The sequence below is a fragment of the Nipponia nippon genome, unplaced genomic scaffold (genome assembly GCF_047370975.1).
Source record: "Nipponia nippon isolate SJK-2023a ecotype South Korea unplaced genomic scaffold, ASM4737097v1 scaffold_14, whole genome shotgun sequence".
In the NCBI taxonomy this organism is placed as follows: Eukaryota; Metazoa; Chordata; class Aves; order Pelecaniformes; family Threskiornithidae; genus Nipponia; species Nipponia nippon.
The window spans coordinates 5,008,560-5,028,704 of NW_028262330.1; the positions used below are offsets into that span (position 1 = coordinate 5,008,560).

Consider the following 20,145-nt stretch of genomic DNA (forward strand, 5'->3'; position numbering starts at 1 on the left):
CCGCGCCCAGCGCGGTGCCGGGGGCCGAGGGGAGCGGGGCCCTGCCCGGGGGGGCCCAACGGTTCCACTGCGACTTGCACAGCGGCAGGCGGGGGGTGCAGGGGCGGGCAGGGAGCGGGAGGGGGCCAGACCGGCAAGCGGGGCCGGAGCATCCCGGGGCCGTGCCCAGGAGACGAACACCAGCCCTGGTGCTCCCAGCCCTGCAGCGTGGGCCGCTGGCCCCCTCCCCGCACCTTAACCCGGAGCAGCAGGGATGAGCCGCCCGCACTTTCCAGGATTCCCCCTCCCCGAGCCTTAAAACTCCAGGCTGGGTGGGAGAAGGGGCTGCTCCAGCCCCAGGCAGAGGCACAGAGGAGCTGGCGGAGGAGCCCGGACAAGGCAGGGCAGCGGGCGTCCCCTCACCCCAGAGCGGCTCAGAGCTTGAACAGGCTCCTCCGCAGCTGGAGAGCAGAGTACGGCGACGCAGCCCCAGCCCACGGGGACCCCGGGGCCTGCAGGGACAGCAGCTCCCACAAGGGGAAGGGAGGGGACACCAAGCACAGCACCAGCCCTGGGAGACAAACAGGACCCACATCCCCTCCGCTCCCCTCCACAGCAGAGGCCACCAGTGGCTCCCAGGACAGCGCTCCCCTGCCAGTCCTTGTCCCAAGACTGCTCCGTTTGCTGGCTGGGGGACGCAGATCTCCACCTGGGAGGAAAGGAGCGGCGTTAGCACCCTGCCAGGCAGCCGCCCCCCTCCCTGCCCCTGCAGCTCACCCACCTCAGAGCCGACGGCTCAGGCTGCCCACCTTGGCGGGATGCGTCACGGAGCAGAAGTTGCGCTTTGCCTGCAGCTGCTGCAAGGGATTGAACTGTCCCCTCTGCTCCCGCTTTAGTTTTTTCATCTTCTTTACCTGTGCAGAGGCAGGAAAGCTCTTAGGGTCAGAGTGCGGAGGCCCCTGCCTCCCCCAACTTGCCCCAGCCCAGGACGGGGCCAGCACCCACCTTCCCTCTGTCAAACTCCTCGTCCCACTCATCGATGACAGTCGCGCTCCGGGCCCACGCTGCGTCCCGAGTGGCATCCTGGCGGACAGCTGAGATCTCGCCCTCCCAGGTCAAGACTGCGGAGCAGCACGGTCAGCAGGGAGCACCGCGCTGTGCTCCGCTGCACCCGCCTGCACAGGGCCCCCACCTCAGGCCAGCGGCTGGAGCCCCTCACTCCAGCACCCCACTCTGTGGCACCCCCAACAGCCCCTCGGCCAGCTGCATCTGCCCGGCTCCGGGAGACCCCCACAGCTGCCTGCGCTGCTGCCGCGGGGAGCCCAGGCCCTGGCAGAGCACAGACGGCTCTGCCTGCGTCCGGGGCTCAAGGCAGAGGAGCCACGTGGCTGTCTACCCACCCACGCGAGCAGGGATTACCTTGTTTGCCATAAGCCTTGTCCAAGGAGTTCCTGAGCAGCTCCTCCACCACGCTGGCCTCCTCCTGGCTCCCAGGTGCTGTGCCAGCCCCACGGCCGGGCTCACGGCTTGGGGCAGCCGGGCAGCGCCTCTCCCCACCTCCAGCCTGGCTATCCCAGGCACACGCCGCCACTGTGGAAACAGGAGGGCTGAGGACAAGCCAGAGGGAGCTCCTCTGTTGCTCCAGCTCAGAGGCAGATCTCGCCCCACGACACACTGTCAAGAGAAGCAAGATCCTGATGGCGCAGGGTGTTTGGGCACACTGGGGCCTGTCCTGGACAGGGAGGAACTGGGGGTAAATCTTCACCCCTCGAGGAGCCCGGCCCCACAAGGCTGCAGAGGGGCACGCCCTCCCCTCCACACCATGTCTCCTCCATTCTCCTCCTCTTGAGGGGGGAGATGGGCTCTGTGTCCAGGCAACTACTGGCATCTGACACTCGCTGCTTGGGCCTGCTCTCCAGCTCCTGACAGCCCGGTGCCTCCCTGCCACCGCTGGCACCCTTGCCTGCTGCCTCCTTCCCCTCAAGGGACACCGAGCCCTCCTGAGTGAGGTTCTTCTTCTTCTTTCTGGGGGGGCCGGAGACTTCATCCTTGCCCTTCGCAGCCAGAGCATGAGGGCTGCCAGCTGTTCCATGATGTTGCTTTTGCCACTTCTTTTTGGAAGAACCCGGGGTGACCTGGCTGGGTCTCTTCTCCCTGCTGCAGGGAGGAAGGTGGTGCGAAGGGTGGGCAGTGGAACCGTTGGACAGGGGGGAGGCTGGGAGCGGAGGGGCTGAGTTGAGGATGAAGCTGGAGGCAGGCTTTTCGGGATTTGGCAGTTTGAGAGCAGAGGAGGACAGCCTGAGGGACAGGAAGAGAGGCTGACACGACCTGAAAACCAGGTCAGGAGTGGGAGCCCCTCTCTTCCTCCACACCCTGAGGTGCAGGAGCACAGCACCCAACTGCTACCACCATCTCAGCCACGAAATCTGAATCAGATCCTGCTCTCGAGAGCAGCAGCTGCAGGCACACACAGCGACCCTGCATCTGCCCAGTGCCAGCTACGCGCAGGGCACACGCTGTCCCGCGGGCGATTAGGAAAGAGCAAGTGGTGCTGCAGCACATGTCAATGGTGAAGGTTACAAGGGAGACCCAGAGCAAGCCCTGCCAGCCCAGGAGAACAGGAGAGCCGGCTGCCAAAATCGCGACTCGAGCCAGCTGCCATACCAGACAGTTGCCTCATGGAGTACCCCAAGGCTGCGACTGGCCTTGCTGCCGTGCAGGAGCCTGGGAGCGACTGGCACCGCTTACCTCGACTTGCCGAAAGGCCAGGGAGTGGAGTCGGGCTGTGTGGTGTTCGTGGGGCAGGTGCGGTCAGCAAATTGTGGGTGAGGTGGTGCGTGGCCGTCGCTTCCGCTCGCCTTCCGCAGGGGGCTGCCCTGCAGTTATTGACGTAAATAAAAACTTGGTGGTCTAAAGAAAAGAGGTTTCCGTGAGCCAAGAGGAGAAAACAAAAAGGGGAGCCCAGAGAAAGGGGAGGGGAACAGATACAGACGGGGGGAGGGAAGTGGGGGGTGGTAGAAGAAGAATGAGAAGCGTTTTCAGTTAGAAGCACAAAGGAAAAAAGGAAGGAAGGAAATTTAAAGAGCAGAAACCCCGGTGCACCGTCCTGAGCCCTGGCTGCACAGCGGCACCCAGAGGGCCGGGCCCACGCCGCTGCCGGGGAGGAGGCAACGCCGCAGCCCTCCAGCTGCAGCGTCACCTGCTCCCACTCGCCCCAGGGGACGCGTTACCCCGAGAAGGCTGGCGAGGCCACCCCGCTGCAGGCACTGGCGCAGCCACCCCTCCGTCCTGAGCAAGAAGGCAGGAGCCATTTCTCCTGCGTCACTCAGGGATGTGAACAACAGCAGGGGCCTGGCCCCGCACCCCAACCCAGAAGGAGGGCAGAGCAACTGCTACAGCCCTGGGCCCGAGGCTCTCCTCACCCACCTCCAGCTTCGCAAGACACCCAGCGTTAGCTTTACGCTTGCCCCCAACACAAGGCCCAGTTCAGGAGGCACAAGCTGCCTACTCAAGTCTCCAGGCAGAAGCTCAGACTCACCTTTTTGGCAGAGCGCGCCAGCTTCTTGGCCGGTGGTGGTGACGTGGTACTGCTCAGCTCCAGAGCGGTGCTGGCCAACAGGGAGGATTTTAATTGTGCTGGCTTGGAGTCTTCAGGGGCAGCCGGCTCGGTGCTGGGGCGAGCAGGGAGGTCCGTGCCACAGTCCGTTTCCTCAGAGGTGCCGAAGCTGCCGGTTCCACTCTTGGCCTTCTGGGACGCCTTGGCCAGCTTCCCCACCGCGCTGTGTGCTGGGCTGGCAGCACTGCTGCCGCAGGAGTCCCTCTCCCGGGTCCCGGTGTTCTCCCCGCTGCCCCGGGGCTCCTGGCTGGGGCTGGGCTCTACCAGCAGCTTGGGTGAGGTAGGTGGCTGCTTGCTCTCCCAGGAGCTCTGCCGGGGCAGCTCTGCTTTGGCCCCGTTTGCGTTGCTGCTGTCACAGAAGCCCTGAACTGCTCTGGCCGTGGGAGGCAGCTGCGGGAAGGAGAGCGGCTTCTTGGGCCTCCGGGCTGCAGCATCGGGCAGCGCTGTGGCCGTGTGGGTGGCTTTGAGGGGCAGTTTGGGTGACGGGGACCCAGCGGGCAGCTTTGGTGGAGCAGTTCCGTTCGCCAGCTTCGGCCCTGTCCCAAACGTGCTGCGGGCCGCAGGGACTCCAACCTCCCCCGGCCCCGGCAGCCTGTCTGGTCTCTAGACAAAGAGAAAGAGACAAGTTCAGTGAGGAGAGGATTCAAGCACAGAGCAATACTGCCCTCCCTGTCCCTCCCCAGGCCCCCTCGGCTCAGCAGGATCCTTCCTGCAAACCGTCCTCTCTCGCGCCTGCCCCTTCGGAGCAGCTCGCCGGCCTCCCTGCGAAGCTGCAGCCCACCTGCCCTCGCAGAGCAGAGGGGCAGCAGCTCCCGGGAGCGCCGGCCGAGAGCAGCCTTCAGGACTCACCCGGCCCATCAGCGGTGAAGACAGGGGCCCGTTGGTCACACTCTTCTTGACCTGATCCGTGATGCTGCCAGTGCGGCCAGGCAGGCTGGAGGCAGCTTTGGCAATGGGCCCCTCCGAGCTCTTCCTGGGGCTGGGGATTCTGGCGAAGGCAGAGAAGCACACGCGTTAACTGCGAGGGCTTGAGCGACTAGAACGCTCTTGTCAGAGACGAACGCAAAAAACAGGAGCCAGAAGCTCCGAGGAGGTGAGGTGCTCTTGATCTGCAGCAAAACCCTAACAAGGGGCTGGACCTCTCCCTGCCACCCTCCTCCGAGCCAGCGCATACACACGAGCATTGGGGCTACTTGGGCCAAGCTCCTTCCCGCACCCAGGCACGTGCTGCCGGCCCTGTCCCAAATGCTGAGAGCAGGGGGCAGAGGGGCCGGGGGACACAGGGTGCTCTCACCTCAGGTAGAACAGCACATAGGCCTGCTGGTTGAGGACCACTTTGATGTTGCTGGAGCGCACCCGGTCATCGTTCATTTGATACCACTGCCCATTGCTGGCCTGCAGAAGAAGAGAGAACGGGGTCGGGCTGTGTCCTGAGACCCTCCTGGCCTCAAGAGCAGCAGGAACAGCGCCTGTCGGCACAGCTCCTCTCCCCAAAACCCACAGGCGGCCCAGGCCAGGCAGGGGGACTCTGCGGGAGCAGACCTCTACGCTTCCTACAGTGGAGCACAGCCTGTACCCCCCAGTCAGTGTTCCGCACCACACACATCTGCTGAGCACCCTCCTTTCTGCACGCTACAGGGACCCACGAGCACCCCCCAGCCCCCAGCCCTGGGCTCACCTTCACGTAGCAGTAGTAGTGCCCCGCGTGGCAACTGTACCCAGAGTGCACCAGCACTGCGTAGAGTCCGTACGTGACAGGATCCCCCTTGTTCTGAGACATGTAAGGGCGGATGTTCAAGTACTCAGGGTATCCCACGTCCTGCACGGAGAGGATGTCTCAGGAGCCCGCACAGCAGACGGCTTTCTTGCTAGAGCAAGAGCAGCTCAGCTGTCCTACGAGTCCCATCTCTCGAGGGAGGGGGCCCTGCTCTCCCCATGCACAGGTCACGGTGAGGACGATGCCAGGATAAGCCCAACTCCCATCGCACCGCACAGCTGGGAAAGGGCTGCAGGACTGCTGCGGAGCTCGCACTGCTCACAGGACCACCTCCCACCCTGCTCCGGGCAGCAGGGCCTCGGGCCAGGAGACAGCCCCAGCTCCGGACTGCCGAGCGCTCACCTTTGTGATTTTGCCTCCGCCGAAGTCGGCAAAGCGCTTCAGTGAGAGCGTGAGAACATTGGAGGCTCGGTGGATGGTGAAGCGTTTGCTGGCCGGCACTTTCTTCTCGCATCTGCACGGGAAGAGCTTCGGCTATTCAAGCCGTCCCACCACCCAGACGATTGCCAGCCCTGGCCAAGCGGCAAACCCCACGGAAACGACCCTGCTGACGCCAGGCGCCGCTCCAGGGCACCCGCTCACGGCCACGTCTCCTGGCCCAGGTCCTTCTCGCCAGAGGAGGGAGCTGAGGAGCGGCAGGTTTCACTGCAGGCTTCCATGGCCGCGTACCTCACGGTTTAGCCGTGGAGCAGGTAGAGGAGCCCTCCTACATTGCGGCAGGTTTTCTACCTGCTTCCCACCAGCACGCCCACAGGCCCCTTCCCGCCCGCAGCCCCGCACACTCACTTGGCACACATGTAGGCGTTCTCCCCGCCCAGCGTGTCCGACTTCGCAAACAGCTCCAGCGCCTGCACTATGTTTGCAGCTTCCTGCAAGGGAAGAGGAGAGGTCAGGGCACAAGTGGCCTGTCCACGCGACAGCCCGCCTGACAGCCGAGACGCTGGCCCCGAGAGAGAACACAGAGCGTGAGCACAGCGCCACAGACTACACCAAACCCACGAGCCTGCCACCAGCTAGGCACTGGCCAGCATGCCGTGAGGGACGGCTGCACTGCCCCCCGACACCACGGAGCCTCAACGCAGGAGTCACGGCTCACGTTCAGGCAACGGGCACCGCTCTGCCGGACACAGAAGGCAGAGCAACAACGGAAGCTGCTTCCCTCTTGCCTGCACCGTGCCTTGACACTGGCAGGTTAAGGAGCCTCGAAAGCAGTAACGGTGCGGCTGTGGGAACATCCCCCACGAGATCAGAGCTCCTCCCCATCCCCGACCCTGCCGCGTTACCCCGATCTCCAGCGCCAGGTCCAGGTAAGGATCATAGGTGTCCGAGACACTCTTGCACACCGAGCACTTCACTGCAAAAGAAACAGCGATGAGCACACCCTGGGACAACACCACCACCCGCCACCACCCCAGCACAGCGCGGGCAGCTGCAGGATTCCCCCTCTCCACGTTTGGGCTCTAGGATCTCAGCACCAGGATTCACAGCCGCGCAAGGAGGAAGGCTGGCAATTCCACTATGTGCTGGGACAGCAAACGTTGCTAGACCGCTGGCAGCACAGGTTCCTTTGCTGGCAGCAATGAACCGGGAACCCACAGCCAACAGCTTTTTCCGTTGCCACACCACGGTTCGTGACCCACAGGTACCACACGACTGACCAGCTGCAGCTCTGGATAATTTGCACGTGCTTAGCAATTCTCCCAAAAGATTTTTACTGCAAGGCTCTCAGGGAAACAGCAGCCCTGAGAGTCACGGGCCCAGGACCGGGCAGCCAGCACTCACCACGGGACCGCAGGTAACCGCCAAAGATCTGGTGAACCAGCGTCGTGGCCTGGGTCTGGCGATCCAACCTAGAGACAGCAGCACCGGATCTCACACCGCCCCTCCGCAACGGCCACCCCCGCAAGCCACCACTGTGTCCTCGGGACGGCTCCCCTACGTGCTCTGGCCAGCGGATGGGCTGCAGAGCTCCAGGAGCAGAGGGAAGGCGCAGCCTCTGCCAGTCTGCTCTCCCGGTGCTGGAGCTCAAGGGGCGGCACCAGGCTCCGATCCGCACCTTCCTCTAGAAGGAGCAGAAACTCCCGGCCGGAGCTCAGAGCTGGGCGCTGCAGGCAGAGGCAACGCAGGCTTCCCGGCACAGAGGGCCCAGGAGAAAGCTGCTCACCCACAGCCACAGAGCTGGGGCTGAATGCCTGGATCCCTCGGCAATTGGGACAGGATCCAAACCCCTAGCAGCCTCAGGATTTGGGGACACGACCACAGCTCTGCTGGGCCGGAGGAGTCAGGAGAAGGCAGAAGGCAGACAACAGCCCAGAGCTGTGTCACACAGGGGCAGAGAGCTGAGCCATCCACCCGAGGCCCCTGGAGTCGGCACCTCCCTCTACGAGTCCGACCCGGGGGACACATTCACCCCCCAGTCCCCTCCCACAGGCGCAGGGGACCAGCGAGGGGACAGCAGAGAAGAGCAGCGATGGGCCATCAGAGGCCCCACGTACTTGGTACGGCCATTCAGGCAGGCCTTCTGCATGGCATCAATGGTGTAACGCAGGAACTCGTGCGCATCCTCCTGCCTGCCGAAGCGGATGTGCTGGGCAATCTCTGCGGGAGAGCCAGGAATCAGTCCCTTGCACGTGCTGCAATAGATGCAGGCCCTCCCTCGGGGCAGGGACTCCGGGGTTTGAGCCCTCTCAACCCAAACCAGCCACCAGCCTCATGCCGGCCATGGGGGAAGCCCCACGTAGCCCGTGTGGTCACCATCCCCCGGCAGGCTCCGTGAGTCATCTCAGAAGAGCCATCTGCCAAGACCTGCCCCGATCTCAAAGGCTCTGCTCCTGCGTTAGTCACCGCTCTCCTGCACGGCTAACGGAGGGGAGGGCAGCCATCCTTACTCTGGAGGTCTCGGATGAAGGACACCGGCTTTATTACGTTGCCGCTGTTGGCAAAAGCCTGGATCACGTGGTTCTGCATAATGCACATCATGCAAAAGCCTCCTTGGTGACCTGGAGCAGGAGAGCAGAAGACAGGACGTTGGGGACAAACCCAGGAGAGATGGAGGCAGTACAGGGGACTGGGGATCTCTGCTCCAACACAGCTCAGCCACACTCAGTTCTCCCTACAAGCACCGTGCTGCGGTACAGCTCTGGGGCACACCGGCTACACAAGGACCAGCGCGTGCCACCCCAGCTGGTGCAGCTCCAGCCACAGTACCAGCCACTGCAACCCCCCAGGACGAGACAGCATCCACGTGGACGGGAAACAGGTCACACGTACTCGCTGGAGGAGCCCACAGGTCAGCCCTGAGGGGCAGATCCCACCGGAGCCCGATGGACGGGGCTACGAGCCCTGCGGATGGGGCTACGAGCCCCGCGTGCTCCCCTCGGTCACAGCTCGCAGCAGCGCCCACCAGACTCCCTTTCAAAGCTGCCCATAAACAGCACCTGCTGCCTGTACACAACCTTCTGCCCTGCCCTCACGCAGTCCCCACAGGCACGGGCTGTGTGGGACACCCAGCTCAGCCCCTAGGAAGCCAACAGACCCCATCGGACTCATCTTAGTCCTGGCTACACCCAGCAGAGACCAAGCCTCCCCAGGCACAAAGGCGCAGAGCTCAGGAACACTGCTACCGCCAGGAAAAGCGAGCCGTGCGCAGGAACGACCTCTCGACGGAGAACCGGGCAGGAGGGAGCAGAGAAGGTGCATCCCGACACCCGCACACCCCTCGCCAGAGCCACGTGCAGAGGTGCTGAGCACAGCACCGGGAGCAGGACAGGCGGGTGCTCCTCCTTCCCACCGGTGCGGCCACCCTGGCCCTGCCGCCCGCCGAGCCGGGCCTCCCCACTCACAGGTGCGGCCGTGCTCCTTGGAGAGCAGGTAGTTGGCAAGCGGCGGCGTGTAGGTCAGGCACTGCACCGTGGAGTTGAGGAAACAGGTATTCCCCAGGTTGTGCAGCCCGGCGCCGATCCGGTAGATGCGATCCCACTTCAGGGAGAGACGGTCCACGGGGAAAAGCACCTTCTGGGGCGCGGGGACCCCGTCCCCCAGGCCCCCCGGGGCATGGCCGTTGCCTGCGGGAAGAGGGGCGGTTGAGCCGCGCGGGTGCGGGGTGCGGGCAGGGCCCCCCTCGCCCTCTCTACCTACCCTGCTTGCCGGGCGGTCCCTCCTCGGGGCCGCGGTGGCGGCCGGCGGCCTCGGCCCGGGGGTTGAGCACCACGTACTTCCCCCGCAGCAGCTCCAGCTGGCAGGAGAAGCCGCGGCTGGCGGGCTCGAACTCCACCTTCTGCAGCAGCACCTTCTTGGCCGAGGCGGCCAGCAGCCGGCCCAGCTCCCCATCCTCGCCCGCCTCCCGCCGGCCCGGCTTCAGCGCCTCCTTCAGCTTCTCCACGATCGGCATGGCGGGGCCCGGTGGCCCCGGCTGCGGGCGGAGCCAGGCTGAGCGGGGGACGCCGCTCCGCTCCGCTCCGCTCCGCTCCCGTTGCGGGGACGCGCGTTGCCGAGGCAACAGGCCGCGGCCTAGGCCCGCCGCAGGCCCGGCCCCGGCCCCGCCGCCGCGCGCCCCGGAGGCCTCAGCGGCTCCCCGCCCGCCGCCGCTACGGGCACCGCACCATCCACCCGCGACCTCAGCGCCGCCGCGCTGCCCCGCTTCGCCCGCCCCGGCCCGGCCAGCACCGACACCGCAGTCCCCGCTCCCCAGGGCCGGGAGCACCGACGCCGCAGTCCCCGCTCCCCAGGGCCGGGCAGCCGCAACGCTGCGGGCAGCGGGTCCCAGAGCCTGGCAGCACCGACACCGCAGGCAGCAGCGGGTCGCGCGCTGCAGGCAGCTCGCGAGCTCTGGCAGCAAAGCAGCACGGCGCCGGCTGCGCGGGGCCGCCGGGGCTGAGCTCCGGGGAAGGACGAGGCGGCGCCGCCAGCGCAGCGGGACCGCCGGGGCTCCGGGGCTGCGGGGACGGACCGGCCCCCGCCAGCTCCCCCGCGGGCCCCGCGCTCTCTGCGGGCACCGGGGGCCCGTTTCCTCCCGGCGCTTCCTCCACCGCCCTCCCGGCCCCGCCCGGCCGATGCCGCGAAGGCCGCGGCCGAGCAGCCGCTCTGCCACCTGCGGGCGCGGGTCCCGCCGCGCCCCAGCCCCAGCCCCAGCCCCAGCCCCAGCCCGGAGCCGCCGCCCCCGCTTTTGCACCTGGCAGCGGCCCGGCCCCAACGCTGCCGCCCGCCCCGCGGATCACGGACCATCACGGACCACCCCGGCCCCTCGCCCCGGTCCCCGCCGCCTGCGTGCCCGGTACCGCGGGACCCACCCCGGCCCTCCGCCCCGCCGCGGCCCGGCCCAGGCGGGGGGCCCGGAGCCCCCCGGCCGCTGGCCGCTCCCCCGGCCCCGCACTGACCGTAGCCGCCCTCCTCCTCCATCCCGCCGCCGCCGCCGCTCCGGCCTCGCCCGCGTGACGAAGCCGCCACGGCCGACGGCACGTGACGCGGGAAGGGGCGCTGCCAGGCAGACTCCGCCCCCCGGTATCGCACCGCCCCGCGCGGTGCACCGCCCCGCCCCGCCCCGCCCCTCCGAGCCGAGCCGAGCCGAGCCGAGCCGAGCCGATTCACAGACACCACACGTTTATTGCCCGCCGTCCCGGCGGCAGCGCCCCGTCCCCGCCGGGACCCCGCCGCCGCCTCCCGCGCCCAGCGCGGTGCCGGGGGCCGAGGGGAGCGGGGCCCTGCCCGGGGGGGCCCCAACGGTTCCACTGCGACTTGCACAGCGGCAGGCGGGGGGTGCAGGGGCGGGCAGGGAGCGGGAGGGGGCCAGACCGGCAAGCGGGGCCGGAGCATCCCGGGGCCGTGCCCAGGAGACGAACACCAGCCCTGGTGCTCCCAGCCCTGCAGCGTGGGCCGCTGGCCCCCTCCCCGCACCTTAACCCGGAGCAGCAGGGATGAGCCGCCCGCACTTTCCAGGATTCCCCCTCCCCGAGCCTTAAAACTCCAGGCTGGGTGGGAGAAGGGGCTGCTCCAGCCCCAGGCAGAGGCACAGAGGAGCTGGCGGAGGAGCCCGGACAAGGCAGGGCAGCGGGCGTCCCCTCACCCCAGAGCGGCTCAGAGCTTGAACAGGCTCCTCCGCAGCTGGAGAGCAGAGTACGGCGACGCAGCCCCAGCCCACGGGGACCCCGGGGCCTGCAGGGACAGCAGCTCCCACAAGGGGAAGGGAGGGGACACCAAGCACAGCACCAGCCCTGGGAGACAAACAGGACCCACATCCCCTCCGCTCCCCTCCACAGCAGAGGCCACCAGTGGCTCCCAGGACAGCGCTCCCCTGCCAGTCCTTGTCCCAAGACTGCTCCGTTTGCTGGCTGGGGGACGCAGATCTCCACCTGGGAGGAAAGGAGCGGCGTTAGCACCCTGCCAGGCAGCCGCCCCCCTCCCTGCCCCTGCAGCTCACCCACCTCAGAGCCGACGGCTCAGGCTGCCCACCTTGGCGGGATGCGTCACTGACCAGAAGTTGCGCTTTGCCTGCAGCTGCTGCAAGGGATTGAACTGTCCCCTCTGCTCCCGCTTTAGTTTTTTCATCTTCTTTACCTGTGCAGAGGCAGGAAAGCTCTTAGGGTCAGAGTGCGGAGGCCCCTGCCTCCCCCAACTTGCCCCAGCCCAGGACGGGGCCAGCACCCACCTTCCCTCTGTCAAACTCCTCGTCCCACTCATCGATGACAGTCGCGCTCCGGGCCCACGCTGCGTCCCGAGTGGCATCCTGGCGGACAGCTGAGATCTCGCCCTCCCAGGTCAAGACTGCGGAGCAGCACGGTCAGCAGGGAGCACCGCGCTGTGCTCCGCTGCACCCGCCTGCACAGGGCCCCCACCTCAGGCCAGCGGCTGGAGCCCCTCACTCCAGCACCCCACTCTGTGGCACCCCCAACAGCCCCTCGGCCAGCTGCACCTGCCCGGCTCCGGGAGACCCCCACAGCTGCCTGCGCTGCTGCCGCGGGGAGCCCAGGCCCTGGCAGAGCACAGACGGCTCTGCCTGCGTCCGGGGCTCAAGGCAGAGGAGCCACGTGGCTGTCTACCCACCCACGCGAGCAGGGATTACCTTGTTTGCCATAAGCCTTGTCCAAGGAGTTCCTGAGCAGCTCCTCCACCACGCTGGCCTCCTCCTGGCTCCCAGGTGCTGTGCCAGCCCCACGGCCGGGCTCACGGCTTGGGGCAGCCGGGCAGCGCCTCTCCCCACCTCCAGCCTGGCTATCCCAGGCACACGCCGCCACTGTGGAAACAGGAGGGCTGAGGACAAGCCAGAGGGAGCTCCTCTGTTGCTCCAGCTCAGAGGCAGATCTCGCCCCAGGACACACTGTCAAGAGAAGCAAGATCCTGATGGCGCAGGGTGTTTGGGCACACTGGGGCCTGTCCTGGACAGGGAGGAACTGGGGGTAAATCTTCACCCCTCGAGGAGCCCGGCCCCACAAGGCTGCAGAGGAGCACGCCCTCCCCTCCACACCATGTCTCCTCCATTCTCCTCCTCTTGAGGGGGGAGATGGGCTCCGTGTCCAGGCAACTACTGGCATCTGACACTCGCTGCTTGGGCCTGCTCTCCAGCTCCTGACAGCCCGGTGCCTCCCTGCCACCGCTGGCACCCTTGCCTGCTGCCTCCTTCCCCTCAAGGGACACCGAGCCCTCCTGAGTGAGGTTCTTCTTCTTCTTTCTGGGGGGGCCGGAGACTTCATCCTTGCCCTTCGCAGCCAGAGCATGAGGGCTGCCAGCTGCTCCATGATGTTGCTTTTGCCGCTTCTTTTTGGAAGAACCCGGGGTGACCTGGCTGGGTCTCTTCTCCCCGCTGCAGGGAGGAAGGTGGTGCGAAGGGTGGGCAGTGGAACCGTTGGAGAGGGGGAGGCTGGGAGCGGAGGGGCTGAGTTGAGGATGAAGCTGGAGGCAGGCTTTTCGGGATTTGGCAGTTTGAGAGCAGAGGAGGACAGCCTGAGGGACAGGAAGAGAGGCTGACACGACCTGAAAACCAGGTCAGGAGTGGGAGCCCCTCTCTTCCTCCACACCCTGAGGTGCAGGAGCACAGCACCCAACTGCTACCACCATCTCAGCCACGAAATCTGAATCAGATCCTGCTCTCGAGAGCAGCAGCTGCAGGCACACACAGCGACCCTGCATCTGCCCAGTGCCAGCTACGCGCAGGGCACACGCTGTCCCGCGGGCGATTAGGAAAGAGCAAGTGGTGCTGCAGCACATGTCAATGGTGAAGGTTACAAGGGAGACCCAGAGCAAGCCCTGCCAGCCCAGGAGAACAGGAGAGCCGGCTGCCAAAATCGCCCCCGAGCCAGCTGCCATACCAGACAGTTGCCTCATGGAGTACCCCAAGGCTGCGACTGGCCTTGCTGCCGTGCAGGAGCCTGGGAGCGACTGGCACCGCTTACCTCGACTTGCCGAAAGGCCAGGGAGTGGAGTCGGGCTGTGTGGTGTTCGTGGGGCAGGTGCGGTCAGCAAATTGTGGGTGAGGTGGTGCGTGGCCGTCGCTTCCGCTCGCCTTCCGCAGGGGGCTGCCCTGCAGTTATTGACGTAAATAAAAACTTGGTGGTCTAAAGAAAAGAGGTTTCCGTGAGCCAAGAGGAGAAAACAAAAAGGGGAGCCCAGAGAAAGGGGAGGGGAACAGATACAGACGGGGGGAGGGAAGTGGGGGGTGGTAGAAGAAGAATGAGAAGCGTTTTCAGTTAGAAGCACAAAGGAAAAAAGGAAGGAAGGAAATTTAAAGAGCAGAAACCCCGGTGCACCGTCCTGAGCCCTGGCTGCACAGCGGCACCCAGAGGGCCGGGCCCACGCCGCTGCCGGGGAGGAGGCAACGCCGCAGCCCTCCAGCTGCAGCGTCACCTGCTCCCACTCGCCCCAGGGGACGCGTTACCCCGAGAAGGCTGGCGAGGCCACCCCGCTGCAGGCACTGGCGCAGCCACCCCTCCGTCCTGAGCAAGAAGGCAGGAGCCATTTCTCCTGCGTCACTCAGGGATGTGAACAACAGCAGGGGCCTGGCCCCGCACCCCAACCCAGAAGGAGGGCAGAGCAACTGCTACAGCCCTGGGCCCGAGGCTCTCCTCACCCACCTCCAGCTTCGCAAGACACCCAGCGTTAGCTTTACGCTTGCCCCCAACACAAGGCCCAGTTCAGGAGGCACAAGCTGCCTACTCAAGTCTCCAGGCAGAAGCTCAGACTCACCTTTTTGGCAGAGAGCGCCAGCTTCTTGGCCGGTGGTGGTGACGTGGTACTGCTCAGCTCCAGAGCGGTGCTGGCCAACAGGGAGGATTTTAATTGTGCTGGCTTGGAGTCTTCAGGGGCAGCCGGCTCGGTGCTGGGGCGAGCAGGGAGGTCCGTGCCACAGTCCGTTTCCTCAGAGGTGCCGAAGCTGCCGGTTCCACTCTTGGCCTTCTGGGACGCCTTGGCCAGCTTCCCCACCGCGCTGTGTGCTGGGCTGGCAGCACTGCTGCCGCAGGAGTCCCTCTCCAGGGTCCCGGTGTTCTCCCCGCTGCCCCGGGGCTCTACCAGCAGCTTGGGTGAGGTAGGTGGCTGCTTGCTCTCCCAGGAGCTCTGCCGGGGCAGCTCTGCTTTGGCCCCGTTTGCGTTGCTGCTGTCACAGAAGCCCTGAACTGCTCTGGCCGTGGGAGGCAGCTGCGGGAAGGAGAGCGGCTTCTTGGGCCTCCGGGCTGCAGCATCGGGCAGCGCTGTGGCCGTGTGGGTGGCTTTGAGGGGCAGTTTGGGTGACGGGGACCCAGCGGGCAGCTTTGGTGGAGCAGTTCCGTTCGCCAGCTTCGGCCCTGTCCCAAACGTGCTGCGGGCCGCAGGGACTCCAACCTCCCCCGGCCCCGGCAGCCTGTCTGGTCTCTAGACAAAGAGAAAGAGACAAGTTCAGTGAGGAGAGGATTCAAGCACAGAGCAATACTGCCCTCCCTGTCCCTCCCCAGGCCCCCTCGGCTCAGCAGGATCCTTCCTGCAAACCGTCCTCTCTCGCGCCTGCCCCTTCGGAGCAGCTCGCCGGCCTCCCTGCGAAGCTGCAGCCCACCTGCCCTCGCAGAGCAGAGGGGCAGCAGCTCCCGGGAGCGCCGGCCGAGAGCAGCCTTCAGGACTCACCCAGCCCATCAGCGGTGAAGACAGGGGCCCGTTGGTCACACTCTTCTTGACCTGATCCGTGATGCTGCCAGTGCGGCCAGGCAGGCTGGAGGCAGCTTTGGCAATGGGCCCCTCCGAGCTCTTCCTGGGGCTGGGGATTCTGGCGAAGGCAGAGAAGCACACGCGTTAACTGCGAGGGCTTGAGCGACTAGAACGCTCTTGTCAGAGACGAACGCAAAAAACAGGAGCCAGAAGCTCCGAGGAGGTGAGGTGCTCTTGATCTGCAGCAAAACCCTAACAAGGGGCTGGACCTCTCCCTGCCACCCTCCTCCGAGCCAGCGCATACACACGAGCATTGGGGCTACTTGGGCCAAGCTCCTTCCCGCACCCAGGCACGTGCTGCCGGCCCTGTCCCAAATGCTGAGAGCAGGGGGCAGAGGGGCCGGGGGACACAGGGTGCTCTCACCTCAGGTAGAACAGCACATAGGCCTGCTGGTTGAGGACCACTTTGATGTTGCTGGAGCGCACCCGGTCATCGTTCATTTGATACCACTGCCCATTGCTGGCCTGCAGAAGAAGAGAGAACGGGGTCGGGATGCGTCCTGAGACCCTCCTGGCCTCAAGAGCAGCAGGAACAGCGCCTGTCGGCACAGCTCCTCTCCCCAAAACCCACAGGCGGCCCAGGCCAGGCAGGGGGACTCTGCGGGAGCAGACCTCTACGCTTCCTACAGTGGAGCACAGCCTGTACCCCCCAGTCAGTGTTCCGCACCACACACATCTGCTGAGCACCCTCCTTTCTGCACGCTACAGGGACCCACGAGCACCCCCCAGCCCCCAGCCCTGGGCTCACCTTCACGTAGCAGTAGTAGTGCCCCGCGTGGCAACTGTACCCAGAGTGCACCAGCACTGCGTAGAGTCCGTACGTGACAGGATCCCCCTTGTTCTGAGACATGTAAGGGCGGATGTTCAAGTACTCAGGGTATCCCACGTCCTGCACGGAGAGGATGTCTCAGGAGCCCGCACAGCAGACGGCTTTCTTGCTAGAGCAAGAGCAGCTCAGCTGTCCTACGAGTCCCATCTCTCGAGGGAGGGGGCCCTGCTCTCCCCATGCACAGGTCACGGTGAGGACGATGCCAGGATAAGCCCAACTCCCATCGCACCGCACAGCTGGGAAAGGGCTGCAGGACTGCTGCGGAGCTCGCACTGCTCACAGGACCACCTCCCACCCTGCTCCGGGCAGCAGGGCCTCGGGCCAGGAGACAGCCCCAGCTCCGGACTGCCGAGCGCTCACCTTTGTGATTTTGCCTCCGCCGAAGTCGGCAAAGCGCTTCAGCGAGAGCGTGAGAACATTGGAGGCTCGGTGGATGGTGAAGCGTTTGCTGGCCGGCACTTTCTTCTCGCATCTGCACGGGAAGAGCTTCGGCTATTCAAGCCGTCCCACCACCCAGACGATTGCCAGCCCTGGCCAAGCGGCAAACCCCACGGAAACGACCCTGCTGACGCCAGGCGCCGCTCCAGGGCACCCGCTCACGGCCACGTCTCCTGGCCCAGGTCCTTCTCGCCAGAGGAGGGAGCTGAGGAGCGGCAGGTTTCACTGCAGGCTTCCATGGCCGCGTACCTCACGGTTTAGCCGTGGAGCAGGTAGAGGAGCCCTCCTACATTGCGGCAGGTTTTCTACCTGCTTCCCACCAGCACGCCCACAGGCCCCTTCCCGCCCGCAGCCCCGCACACTCACTTGGCACACATGTAGGCGTTCTCCCCGCCCAGCGTGTCCGACTTCGCAAACAGCTCCAGCGCCTGCACTATGTTTGCAGCTTCCTGCAAGGGAAGAGGAGAGGTCAGGGCACAAGTGGCCTGTCCACGCGACAGCCCGCCTGACAGCCGAGACGCTGGCCCCGAGAGAGAACACAGAGCGTGAGCACAGCGCCACAGACTACACCAAACCCACGAGCCTGCCACCAGCTAGGCACTGGCCAGCATGCCGTGAGGGACGGCTGCACTGCCCCCCGACACCACGGAGCCTCAACGCAGGAGTCACGGCTCACGTTCAGGCAACGGGCACGCAGTCCCCACAGGCACGGGCTGTGTGGGACACCCAGCTCAGCCCCCTAGGAAGCCAACAGACCCCATCGGACTCATCTTAGTCCTGGCTACACCCAGCAGAGACCAAGCCTCCCCAGGCACAAAGGCGCAGAGCTCAGGAACACTGCTACCGCCAGGAAAAGCGAGCCGTGCGCAGGAACGACCTCTCGACGGAGAACCGGGCAGGAGGGAGCAGAGAAGGTGCATCCCGACACCCGCACACCCCTCGCCAGAGCCACGTGCAGAGGTGCTGAGCACAGCACCGGGAGCAGGACAGGCGGGTGCTCCTCCTTCCCACCGGTGCGGCCACCCTGGCCCTGCCGCCCGCCGAGCCGGGCCTCCCCACTCACAGGTGCGGCCGTGCTCCTTGGAGAGCAGGTAGTTGGCAAGCGGCGGCGTGTAGGTCAGGCACTGCACCGTGGAGTTGAGGAAACAGGTATTCCCCAGGTTGTGCAGCCCGGCGCCGATCCGGTAGATGCGATCCCACTTCAGGGAGAGACGGTCCACGGGGAAAAGCACCTTCTGGGGCGCGGGGACCCCGTCCCCCAGGCCCCCCGGGGCATGGCCGTTGCCTGCGGGAAGAGGGGCGGTTGAGCCGCGCGGGTGCGGGGTGCGGGCAGGGCGCCCCGCGCCCTCTCTACCTACCCTGCTTGCCGGGCGGTCCCTCCTCGGGGCCGCGGTGGCGGCCGGCGGCCTCGGCCCGGGGGTTGAGCACCACGTACTTCCCCCGCAGCAGCTCCAGCTGGCAGGAGAAGCCGCGGCTGGCGGGCTCGAACTCCACCTTCTGCAGCAGCACCTTCTTGGCCGAGGCGGCCAGCAGCCGGCCCAGCTCCCCATCCTCGCCCGCCTCCCGCCGGCCCGGCTTCAGCGCCTCCTTCAGCTTCTCCACGATCGGCATGGCGGGGCCCGGTGGCCCCGGCTGCGGGCGGAGCCAGGCTGAGCGGGGGACGCCGCTCCGCTCCGCTCCGCTCCGCTCCCGTTGCGGGGACGCGCGTTGCCGAGGCAACAGGCCGCGGCCTAGGCCCGCCGCAGGCCCGGCCCCGGCCCCGCCGCCGCGCGCCCCGGAGGCCTCAGCGGCTCCCCGCCCGCCGCCGCTACGGGCACCGCACCATCCACCCGCGACCTCAGCGCCGCCGCGCTGCCCCGCTTCGCCCGCCCCGGCCCGGCCAGCACCGACACCGCAGTCCCCGCTCCCCAGGGCCGGGAGCACCGACGCCGCAGTCCCCGCTCCCCAGGGCCGGGAGCACCGACGCCGCAGTCCCCGCTCCCCAGGGCCGGGCAGCCGCAACGCTGCGGGCAGCGGGTCCCAGAGCCTGGCAGCACCGACACCGCAGGCAGCAGCGGGTCGCGCGCTGCAGGCAGCTCGCGAGCTCTGGCAGCAAAGCAGCACGGCGCCGGCTGCGCGGGGCCGCCGGGGCTGAGCTCCGGGGAAGGACGAGGCGGCGCCGCCAGCGCAGCGGGACCGCCGGGGCTCCGGGGCTGCGGGGACGGACCGGCCCCCGCCAGCTCCCCCGCGGGCCCCGCGCTCTCTGCGGGCACCGGGGGCCCGTTTCCTCCCGGCGCTTCCTCCACCGCCCTCCCGGCCCCGCCCGGCCGATGCCGCGAAGGCCGCGGCCGAGCAGCCGCTCTGCCACCTGCGGGCGCGGGTCCCGCCGCGCCCCAGCCCCAGCCCCAGCCCCAGCCCCAGCCCGGAGCCGCCGCCCCCGCTTTTGCACCTGGCAGCGGCCCGGCCCCAACGCTGCCGCCCGCCCCGCGGATCACGGACCATCACGGACCACCCCGGCCCCTCGCCCCGGTCCCCGCCGCCTGCGTGCCCGGTACCGCGGGACCCGGCCCGGCCCTCCGCCCCGCCGCGGCCCGGCCCAGGCGGGGGGCCCGGAGCCCCCCCGGCCGCTGGCCGCTCCCCCCGGCCCCGCACTGACCGTAGCCGCCCTCCTCCTCCATCCCGCCGCCGCCGCCGCTCCGGCCTCGCCCGCGTGACGAAGCCGCCACGGCCGACGGCACGTGACGCGGGAAGGGGCGCTGCCAGGCAGACTCCGCCCCCCGGTATCGCACCGCCCCGCGCGGTGCACCGCCCCGCCCCGCCCCGCCCCGCCCCGCCGAGCCGAGCCGAGCCGAGCCGATTCACAGACACCACACGTTTATTGCCCGCCGTCCCGGCGGCAGCGCCCCGTCCCCGCCGGGACCCCGCCGCCGCCTCCCGCGCCCAGCGCGGTGCCGGGGGCCGAGGGGAGCGGGGCCCTGCCCGGGGGGGGCCCAACGGTTCCACTGCGACTTGCACAGCGGCAGGCGGGGGGTGCAGGGGCGGGCAGGGAGCGGGAGGGGGCCAGACCGGCAAGCGGGGCCGGAGCATCCCGGGGCCGTGCCCAGGAGACGAACACCAGCCCTGGTGCTCCCAGCCCTGCAGCGTGGGCCGCTGGCCCCCTCCCCGCACCTTAACCCGGAGCAGCAGGGATGAGCCGCCCGCACTTTCCAGGATTCCCCCTCCCCGAGCCTTAAAACTCCAGGCTGGGTGGGAGAAGGGGCTGCTCCAGCCCCAGGCAGAGGCACAGAGGAGCTGGCGGAGGAGCCCGGACAAGGCAGGGCAGCGGGCGTCCCCTCACCCCAGAGCGGCTCAGAGCTTGAACAG

The 20,145-nt window shown here is 67.2% G+C and overlaps 1 protein-coding gene and 1 pseudogene across 3 annotated transcripts; both read right to left on the minus strand.

Moving 5' to 3' along the window:
• Nucleotides 1–54: 54 nt before the first annotated feature.
• On the minus strand, nt 55–10,842 carry LOC148056421 (ubiquitin carboxyl-terminal hydrolase 36-like). 2 transcript variants are annotated; one of them, XM_087751006.1, is made up of 19 exons: nt 10,748–10,842; nt 9,510–9,783; nt 9,215–9,436; nt 8,261–8,371; nt 7,868–7,970; nt 7,155–7,222; nt 6,656–6,726; nt 6,159–6,241; nt 5,715–5,826; nt 5,274–5,414; nt 4,890–4,990; nt 4,445–4,583; nt 3,518–4,198; nt 2,728–2,855; nt 1,699–2,277; nt 1,399–1,637; nt 985–1,100; nt 761–893; nt 55–688 (listed from the first exon to the last, which is right to left on the minus strand). In XM_087751006.1, the coding sequence occupies exons 2-18, from the start codon at nt 9,760–9,762 to the stop codon at nt 762–764; spliced, it is 3,279 nt and encodes a 1,092-aa protein (XP_087607132.1). In that variant the 5' UTR covers nt 9,763–9,783; nt 10,748–10,842; the 3' UTR covers nt 55–688; nt 761. The 2 variants fall into 2 exon arrangements, with proteins under 2 accessions (XP_087607132.1, XP_087607131.1); XM_087751005.1 differs by lacking the exons at nt 55–688; nt 761–893; nt 985–1,100 and having other exon boundaries at nt 1,611–2,136.
• A 251-nt stretch (nt 10,843–11,093) lies between these two features.
• LOC148056422 (ubiquitin carboxyl-terminal hydrolase 36-like) lies at nt 11,094–19,533 on the minus strand (annotated as a pseudogene). Its single transcript, XR_015703339.1, has 15 exons — nt 19,439–19,533; nt 18,162–18,435; nt 17,540–18,088; nt 17,170–17,323; nt 16,726–16,837; nt 16,285–16,425; nt 15,901–16,001; nt 15,456–15,594; nt 14,547–15,209; nt 13,757–13,884; nt 12,686–13,307; nt 12,430–12,600; nt 12,016–12,131; nt 11,792–11,924; nt 11,094–11,719 (listed from the first exon to the last, which is right to left on the minus strand). The product of XR_015703339.1 is annotated as a ubiquitin carboxyl-terminal hydrolase 36-like (transcript).
• Between the last annotated feature and the right edge of the window lie 612 nt (nt 19,534–20,145).

Bases quoted from the DNA above. Each gene is read 5' to 3' on its own strand.
- LOC148056421 (XM_087751006.1), bottom strand. From the start codon at position 9,762: ATGCCGATCGTGGAGAAGCTGAAGGAGGCGCTGAAGCCGGGCCGGCGG. The intron at 9,437-9,509 runs GTAGGTAGAGAG...CTCTTCCCGCAG, and splicing joins GGGACCGCCCGGCAAGCAGG to GCAACGGCCATGCCCCGGGG. The intron at 7,223-7,867 runs GTACGTGGGGCC...TGCTGTCTCTAG, and splicing joins TGCCTGAATGGCCGTACCAA to GTTGGATCGCCAGACCCAGG.